General features: G+C 33.4%; 1 protein-coding gene across 1 annotated transcript; it reads right to left on the bottom strand.

Annotated features, from left to right (window-relative positions):
* Positions 1-595: 595 nt before the first annotated feature.
* On the bottom strand, positions 596-7,939 carry LOC111369443 (ribosome production factor 2 homolog). The gene is made up of 6 exons (XM_022990962.1): positions 7,710-7,939; positions 7,359-7,562; positions 1,899-2,144; positions 1,541-1,783; positions 1,407-1,472; positions 596-912 (listed from the first exon to the last, which is right to left on the bottom strand). The coding sequence occupies exons 1-6, from the start codon at positions 7,776-7,778 to the stop codon at positions 793-795; spliced, it is 948 nt and encodes a 315-aa protein (XP_022846730.1). The 5' UTR covers positions 7,779-7,939; the 3' UTR covers positions 596-792.
* Positions 7,940-9,961: the final 2,022 nt, after the last annotated feature.

Genomic DNA, 9,961 nt, shown 5'->3' with positions numbered 1-9,961 from the left:
GAAGGCATACCCCTTATGTATTCATATGCAATCGTTTTATTTAACGTTATATTAATAAATAATAACTTATAACGGTTTCATTATCTTATGAATAATGCTATTCGCAGTGAAAACTACCGACAATCGCCCTCTGTCGCGTACACTTGACAGTTTTTCATTTGATGTATAATTCAAAAAATAACTACCATATTTATATATCAAATACCAAATTGCGAAGTGTATGTCACATAGGGCGACTACTGACAGTTTTCACTACGAATAGCTTATCTTATGCTATGCAACCAAGAATTTATACTTTAATTAAATAATCTCTTTATTAAACCTCCATAATGTTCTAATCTTTGTATCTTACATTCTCCTAGATATTCATTTTCATCGGAACATAACTTTCTTATCATTTTCCAACTCTTTAATCACCAAAATGATTATGTACAAATTTTAGATTTCGATTGTGCTACATTTGCAAAACGATTTACAAAAACATCATGTTTTGAGATATGATTGGATCTCAATTTCTTCAAAAAATAAAAAAATAAAAAAAATCAAATCTCTCTTCTCGACATCTTATCTGCATGTAAATTATTATATAACTCTATTATGTATCAATAGCTTATTCTTTAGATTTATATCAAACGTGTGTATAACATAATCACCATCAATTAGTAAACCGCTGAGAGATGATATAATTGCATTAACCAATTAAATCTGGAACCAAAATTGCCTTGTCCCATTTGCAAAGCAAAGGAAGTTACACTCAAATAAGTTACGGCTGCTACTAAAGCCCAAATGGAATCACTCAGAATGCTGTTTCTGCTTCTTTTCTTTAGGCCTGTTCGCCTCGTCTTTCATTTTAGCTTCCCTTCGCTCCCTCTTCACTCCCTTTGCTTTGTTAGGCAGCACCACGCTTCCAACCTATATACAAGAGAAGTTGTTAGTGCTTATCCAATGCCTAGCTTGAAATACAGCCGCTGATAAAATACATCAGCGTAATTCACTTCATGGAAGGACCAAGAGACTGTTCAGTGAACACAGAGTGATGACTAGCTCTCAACTGGAATATGCAATCAAAGAGATGGCTAACTCTCATCTGATGTTAAATCAGGGATAAATATCCAATGGCTAGGATAGCACTACCAGTTGGAAGGTTTCTCTTTATAGCTTTAATCTAATTACTTCACCTAGTGGTATGTTTGATAAATAATGCTACTTATACATAAGAAGTTATATGATAGTTCATATACAAATAAGGCGTAAAAAAGATAAGGGAATTATTATCATTTTTTTTTTTTCATTTTATTGAAGAAATTCTGACTCAATCATATATTACCATATCATGTGTATATAAACCAATAATGTATATGTAGCATAATTGATGTTTGATTATGTGTTGTGTTAGATAGCATTACCATTTGATCTGGAATATAAATCTTCCCAATTTTCCCTTGTATTGCATCTTTGGTAACATTTTTCTCCTGAAAATCAAGAGCCAGAATTAGCACCATCTTAAATTGCAAAAAGCATTTTTTTTAACAAGGCAAACCTTTTTCTTTGTTAATTCAGGGGCAATCTTCATGGCTTCTTTTCTCAGGCTGTCATCAGGAAGACGATGTCTTCGAACCACCATATCCATGGATGGACCAGCTTCAACCAACTCCATCCTTGGCACTATAGTGCCAGACTTTTTAAGTCGCAGTGCACAATGAGTGAAGAATACTTTGTTTGAAGATATAGCGGTGCATACATAAACATGGTCCAGTCCAGCAAGGTTCAAATTAGTCACAACCTGCAAAATTGAGATTGTACTTATCATGTCACTCTATGAAATCATACAATATAATATAAGCAGGGGAACACCAATCACAAAAGAACTAGAAGAGAACAAAAGAATACGGACAAACCTCTCCATGGAACAAATCGAGTAAAATTTCTTTTAAATGCTTCAGCTCTTCAACACTCTCAAAACCTTCTCCAATAAAAGCAAAAAAGGGTTTAGACCCAATTTGAGGGGCCAATTTCTTATCGTATGTGAAAGAGTTCATGCTTTTGAAATTTTCAACCCCAATCTCTACAAGATCATAAACGTGGTGATCATAGGTTCGTCCAATAACAAGATTGTTTGGCCGCTTCTTAGAGTGAGAACCAAACTGCAAATGAGATAACCAGGGAAACTTATTACAATAAATTTAAAAAAAAAAAAAAATAAACTGACCCTAAAAACAGATTGAATTCACTTCACTTTACTATTTTCATCGTTTAATGTCTTTTGCATGATTGAAGTGACCATAAAAATATAAACATAAGACGCAAATCTAGAAACATAATGGTCAGCAAAGCATTTCATCCCAGGAGATGTAAGTTAATTTTTTAATTGGTCGCGTTATTAATTCATGCATCTTTATATCGATCCAGACAACTTATAAGTGAAGAGGTAATGCATGATGCAAGACTAGTAGTAGGAATATGTCATGATAAGTATATTTTGTACACTTATCTAGACAATTAAATGATGATAATTTGTGTACTTTCTATAGATCACAGCCTAGTCTCGTCTATATTTTATTTGTTAGGTGAACCTTGATGCTTTGAATGAAAATCGGATGAAATTGAAGAAAAATGAGCAAAATAGGAAAAATTCCAAAGTTTGGGAACCAAAATACAAATATGCAAACATTTATTCGAACCACATAATGATAATGGAAGAATGTTGAGAGTCAATTGGATGCAAATGGAAGACAGAATTGAAAGTGCAAAAAAGGCACTAAATTGCAACAAGTTGGTCCCACAAAGTGAAAACGGTGAGATTGCTCCGTATAATTGGGGTTGCGCTCACAACCCAAAACCTGCAGAACTCGAAAGCAATTTGGATGAATGGCACGAATGTATGGGTCAAAGATGGGTAGTCAGGCCAATTTCTTTATCTAATTACAACTCTGTATGAAAACATCCTTTGCATGTAATTTAACCTAATTCAATAAGCAGAAAACAGATGACACCATATTGTACCGTAAAGATCAAATCTAGCAAGGAGAAAAAAGGCATTTAAATGAATATAAACTTAAAATTGGGTATTTGGGTCAACATGAATATTTCAAATTGACTTTTTTGCGACACACTTCACATCACTACAACACCCTCGTGGCATTGTTGAAGACATGTTGGTGAAGATTGAAAAATTTATATTTCTATTAGATTTTATTATTCTAGACATGGAAGAAGACAGAGACGCTCCTTTCATCTTGGTACGTCCACTCTTGGCTATTGAAGAAGCTCTTATGGATGTGCAAAGGGCCCATTATTTTGAGGTTGAATGAAAGAAGAGTTAACAATCAACGTCTTCAGAGCACTCCAATTTAAGAATGAATTGAATTTGTTTTTTAAGATTGATGTGATTCACAAAGCAGTGAAGATATTTATATTTGATCACCCACAAAACCTGCTTGAAGCTTGCTTGGTACACATCGAAGATCTGCCATCAGAGTTAGAAGAAGCAAAAGACTGCGTTCACTACTCGGAAGTAGCCAAGGTTGTAGATGGGTAAAGATCCAACAAAACCTATTAGAATTTGGGTGCGAATTCCTTATTGAAATAATTATAGAGTTCTAATTGAAGTGCACATGAAAATGAATTCTAATTGAAATGCTATTGTGGAATCCTATTCAAGTTTAATTGTCAAATTCTAATTAAAGTTCTATTTGGAAACCCTATTGGGAATTGAAATTTGTATTGGATTTGAAGAGATCAAAATAAGGAAACTTTTAGCATTTTATTTCATATACAACTCTACTTTAAGGATTGGTTAGTTTCTTATAGAAACTAGACTCTTTTTTTAGATTTGTGAAGCCAAAAAGCATTATTGCTTAGTACTCTCTCTAGCTTTTATTAATAAAACATCGTTCTTCTGTCAATTTCTCTTTTTGTTCTTTACTTTAAATCTTGTTTCTGTTATTGTGATCTTGTATACTTCACATTGCTTCATAAATCTCAAGGCGGTTCTCCATCAACTGGTGGTTTATTGTTGTTCTGCCTACAACAAAAGCTCTACCTTCCATTCAAAAAACTCGAACACTTGAGCTAAAACAGTTGCCAACCCACTTACAGTATACCTACTTGGGAGATAAAAATACAGTTCTAGTTATTATCTCAAATTCTCTTACCACAAGTGAAGAAGATCAATTGCTGAGTGTACTTCAAGATCACAAAACAACGATAAAAATAGACCATCTCCGATATAAAAAGGGGAGATGGTATAAAAAGGGATAAGCCCTTCTCTTTACATGTATAAGATCCTCATGGAAGATGAATACAAGCCTCCAATGGAGTATTGGTGGAGGTTAAAACTAAAGATGCAAGAGGTTGTGAGAGATACTGAAATTATTGTATGCAAAAATTATGTATCCTATATCAGACAGCCATAAGCGAGTCTAATACAAGCGGTACCCAAAAAAGAAGGAATCACAGTGGTTTCAAGTGAAAACGAGCTTATTCCTACTCGCACGGTAATGGGTTGGAAAAGACATTCACTTGCCCTTATGGAACTTTTGCATACAAAATAATACTTTTTGGTTTGTGCAACGCTCCAACCACTTTTAAGTGATGTATGATGCCCATATTTTTTGACATGGTGTGGAAATACATTGAGGCCTTCATGAATGATTTCTCAATATTTGGATCATCATTTAATAAATGCTTAGATCACTTGGGGTCAGTGTTGCAGCAATGTGAAAACCAACATCGTACTTAACTAAAAACCAATGTGACTTCATGGTTCAAGAAGGGATTGTCTTGGGGCACTTGATTTCAGCTAGGGGTATTGAAATCGACAAGGCTAAAATACAAGTGATAGATAAACTACCTCCACAAGCTTCAATGAAGGGATCAGAAATTTATTGGGACATGTAGGCTTCTATTGACGTTTCGTCAAGGAATTCTCAAAAATCACCAAACCTCTTTGCAGTCTCTTTTCACTTTGTTGAATAGTGTTTGATTGCTTTCAACACTCTTAAAGAAAAGTTTGTCTTAGTTCCTGTACTTGTTGCACTTGATTAGGATTTGCTTTTTAAGATGATGTGTGATGCAAGTGACTATGCAGTTGAAGCAATTTTGAGTCAGCGCAATAATAAAATTTCACATGTGATTCACTATGCCAACAAGACTCTTGTTGAGTCTCAGTCAAACTACGCCGCTACAAAAAAGAGCTTTTGAAAGTGGTGTTTGCTTTTGACAAATTCAAGTCTTACTTGATTGGGTCAAAGGTTATTGTATACATAGATCATGCAACATGAAGTACTTGCTGACTAAAAAAGATGCGAAGCCATGGATACTTCTATACCCATAGCTGAAATCCAGTACTCCCTTCTTGAATCACGAAGTGACGCTTCTCTCAATTAAGTACGAGGTTGGTTTTTTTACATGCTACAACATCGACCCCAAATGATCAAGCATTCATTAAATGATGACTTAACTACTAAGAAATAGATTTGATGAGAGTAAAATATAAACATAAGAAACACAATGGTGAGCACAAATTTTTAAACATAGGAGATGTAAGTTTATTTTAATTGGTCGTGTTATTCATTCATGCATCTTTATATTGATCCGTACAACTGATAAGTGAAGATATAACGCATGATACAAAACTAGTAGCAACAATATAATCAAGTAAATGTGTCACCAGTTTGAGTCTCCTCAGGGCCACTGAGGTGAGTACCCGACTGTAAACTTCAGGACCCCGTGGGATTAGTCGAGGTGCGTGTGAGCTGGTCCGGACACCCATGATCATCAAAATATATGTGTGTGTGTGTGTGTGTGTGTGTGTGTGTGTATATATAATCCGATAAATGTCCATCAAAATTAGATAATTATACTAATCTGTTATTGAATGCATGCATACATGCCCACCAGGCAGCCACAAAAATGACATTTTTCTAGGATCAAAGAGAAAACAAAACAAGACAAATTGGAGTGCACTACCTTAAATACAAAATTTATGTCAATTAAGAAACTAAGAATCTTTTGGCTGACATGCCTAAATGTAAGTGTCAGTCTGTAAGAACTTCGGAAATATCTCAAAATTATAACTCATAGAAAGTGGTGCTAAATAAAATCCAATAAACGAACTAGTGTGCACTATGAATACCTTGTAATGGTGACCTATCTTATGGTTATTAGACTTACTTTACATTGGAATGTAAATGTATCGGCTCTATGTTATAACATAATTGTTCTCGCTAGTAGTATCAACGGAGGGATCTAAAATAGTTTCACCCACCACACTATTATAAGAATGCTTAAAAAAAATATCAGATAATATACTTGGCGGTTGGGTCTTGGAAAGAAACAATCAAATAATATACTCGGTGGTCTGGACTTGCAATTCAATAACCTTGACCAAAGTGGTTAATTTGAAATGTTAAAAAGAAAAAATGAAATTGGTGACCAAACTGAAACAGAATTATAAATTTGGTAATCAAAAGAGGTTTTTAACTTGCCCAACTGAACTAAACATAATGGGTTAACAGATTTTAAAGGCCATATCAAATTTCCAGTTAACCAAAACACCAAGATGGGATGGACAGAAATAGACTGAAACAAAAATGAAGTTCAAGACTAATTTGGAATGTGAAAAAGTTTCATGACATGGTAAAACAAAACTATAATTCAGTTGCTAATGGAGTTTTTACCTACCAACCATCCACTAAATAGTTCGCTAGCCGCAAACAAAGGAATTTTACTGTCTCCCTAGGCAAATCAAGTTCTCTAGGAGTCATCAGAACACTGTGCTTATTTCTTCGGGACAAAATAAAGTTGACCAAAGTGAAATGTCATCATAATAAAGTCCTCTAAAGTCTTGGGGCACATTTTTAACCTCTAAAGTCAAACAGACTGAAGCAAGGGCAAAAATAGACCAACTCAATCAAAATCAACATGTAATATTCGTCCCAAAATTTCACCACACTATTTAAGCCTGTCGTTTTAATTTGCCAAATTGTCTTTTAGATAGACAGTCCAAGAACAGTAATCAAAATCAACCCTTTTAATAACATAATACAGTCTTAAACATGAATTTTAGAAGAAGAAAAAAAGGACCATAGGCGTATGCTCGAAAGATATTGTGATTAAAAAAAAGGAAATATCTTCTATCAATTCGTCGTCAGCCTTGCATTAAGCAGAAATTCTACCAAACATAAGAGTATTAATACTCTCTAACCACACAACAAACCTTTCCGCACAGGAACCAACACACACTTTTTCAATTACTTCAAAACAAAGACTTCCAAGAATTAAAGGAAAAAATGCCATCAACACCGCAAACCCGGAAAAAAAAATTGGAAAATAGGTGCTGAACTGTTTTCACGTACCACAAACAAACTGCAGTCTGTTTTAAGTGAAAAAAATTCCAGAGAACTTTCACCACCACTCTCGAATGGTCTAATGTTGTCATTTCTCCGCGAATACTTGACCGCATTTTCTTTCTTCAGATGATATATTTCAGTCAGTACCGAATTCAACACACTGCTAGTTTTTGTGCCGTGTAGGATTAACGTCTTCTTCCCAGTCTCCACCTGAAAAACTCAAACTTCAATTTATCAGGCACAAATTGAAAAATATAAATAAATTAATAACTTCATATCATATAAAAATTGAAATAAATAAATAAATAAAATTGACAACTTCATTATTATCTAAATTAAAAGAAACCGCAGATTTACTAGTTTAGGGGCACGTTTCTCTAGGTTTCGCTTGATTCTTCCTTTCTTCGGGGTCATTATTTTCAACATGATTAGCTAAAATTTGAAGGAGAAATTGAAATACAATTACAAAACTGAAAGAATTCAATAAGGCGGTACAAATTTTTTAACGTCTGAAATTGTATTGGATCTAGGGTTTACAATTTGAAGCTTCAAATAACAGATGGATCGGGAATGAGGGCGGACGCTAGAATTTTGATAACAATTAGGGTTTTTGTTAAAGGACATTGATATTGGGCTTTAATTTTTAATCTTCAGCCCAACTAAATTTCAATTGAGGACCCAATATGTTTTAAAGTGATTGAGCCTAGAAGTGATGTTAGTAGAGATACATTTTGAACCAACAATCTGACCAGCTGCACAGCAATCTCTCCTCTTCTTTCACACTATTCTAGAATTTAGTGGGAGTATCGTTAAAAAATTGAGTAAAGGTGTTTGGCTAGGGTTCATGGCAGGAGAGAGGTGACAAGAGCCTACATATCAACGTCTGTTTGGGTTTTCTTTTTGGTCAAATTGTCCAATCAGTGATCAACATAAGTCACCATGTCGCCAACCCTGTTTATGTAGCATAACCCTAAAAAATTAGAGAATGGTGGAAAAAATTGTTTCAATTTAGATTGAGCGATTACTGTGAAAAAAAATAAAAAGACATGAAAGAGAGATTTTTGTGGTGCATTTTAAAGCTCCACATTTACACATTTAACCTAGACATGTTCCCAAACCCAATAATTTTTTGAGAGGGAAAAATAAAATTTCTATTTTTAATAGAATTTTTTTTTTTTAGTGTATCATCCTATATATGCCGCCCCTGAGGCCAAGCTTTAAGACGTTAAAAAATGTTTTCTTATTTTTAATATTATTTTACATTTTTTATCATTCTAAAAACCATTTAATAATTGAAAAAAATACATAACAAACATCTAAAATGATAAAATATTATATATATTTGCTTAATAATTCTTACAATTAATCAATTATACAATATTCAAGTTTTCGAAATACAAAAACTAAACCATTTTTTATAATTTCAACTTTCAAGTAGACAAGTCATACTTAATAGATTTATAGGACTTTCGTATATACTTTCAAAAATTTCAAAAAAACGATAAGTTTAAAAATCATAAATTATATTACCATCTCAAATATTGTAGTTTCACTCAATCAATTATACTTTTATTTTAAATATATTCTATCCATTCTAAAACTTTGTGACTAATGTAAACAGAAGAAAAATAAGGATGTGGACAACATGATTATGACTGATGTTTAATATATTGAATTGACTTCAAAGTGTAAAGTACTGAGAATGATTGACTAATGATAATTTATTAAACTATCACTTTTGTTATTTATCTTTACGCCTTCAAATGCCTTTTAATTGACGGTGTTTAAGGTGTAAAATTGTAATTGGGTAAAAGCGATAGTAACTGCCTTTATATGGCCTTTCTCTAGAACGGAATGGAATACTCTAAGATACTTCATAGCCTTACCTTATTATTAGAGAAAGGGGAAAGGGCTTACTTCAGCGTCGTAGCGCCTAGTGCTCGAACATTGGCTCGAGGCATTTTCTAGTGACTAGGTAAGAGTTGTGTAACCTTTATTTTGCCTTTCTTTTGGTGAGAAACAAAAGATTGTGGACATTTTAACTATTATCATGGATTTTCAATTCATACATGCATCATTTGTTGTTATGAATAGACTTCATATGTGCATTTAACTATCAATTTTGTTATTAAATTACCGTATTAAATTACTTTTAGTTTGAGAAAAAAAGGAAGTTATGATTATATATCTAACTTCTATTAAAAAGGGGAATGAAATGGCACTGTAGAGGGAACAGTAAAGTAATATCATTTCATTGTTTATGTTTATTTTTTTCCCTTCCTTTTTTATTTATTGCCTCGTCCATACTTACGATCATGCTGACAATCATACTAACTATACTCCTTATGCTCACAACCATACTCCTTATTTTCAACTACAAAATTGATTGATATCTTCATTTTCATTTTATTTTCGTTTTGGTGTCGTGGCATTTAGGATTTTCTTTTGTGTTTTTCTTTGACCCACATTCCTGATCTCTTCTTTTATACTGCTGTCAAATTTCATCTTCGAGCTTTCAACGAGTTATTCTCTTTTTTTTTTAGTTGTTCCGCTTATTGTCAGCAAAATGGTTATGTGAAGACAACTTTGGGTACCTACATCTACGGAGG

Source organism: Olea europaea, chromosome 20, assembly GCF_002742605.1.
Source record: "Olea europaea var. sylvestris chromosome 20, O_europaea_v1, whole genome shotgun sequence".
Classification (NCBI taxonomy): domain Eukaryota; kingdom Viridiplantae; phylum Streptophyta; class Magnoliopsida; order Lamiales; family Oleaceae; genus Olea; species Olea europaea.
The sequence above is the reverse complement of the archived record's forward strand: the minus strand, read 5'-3'. Positions and strand labels throughout refer to the sequence as shown.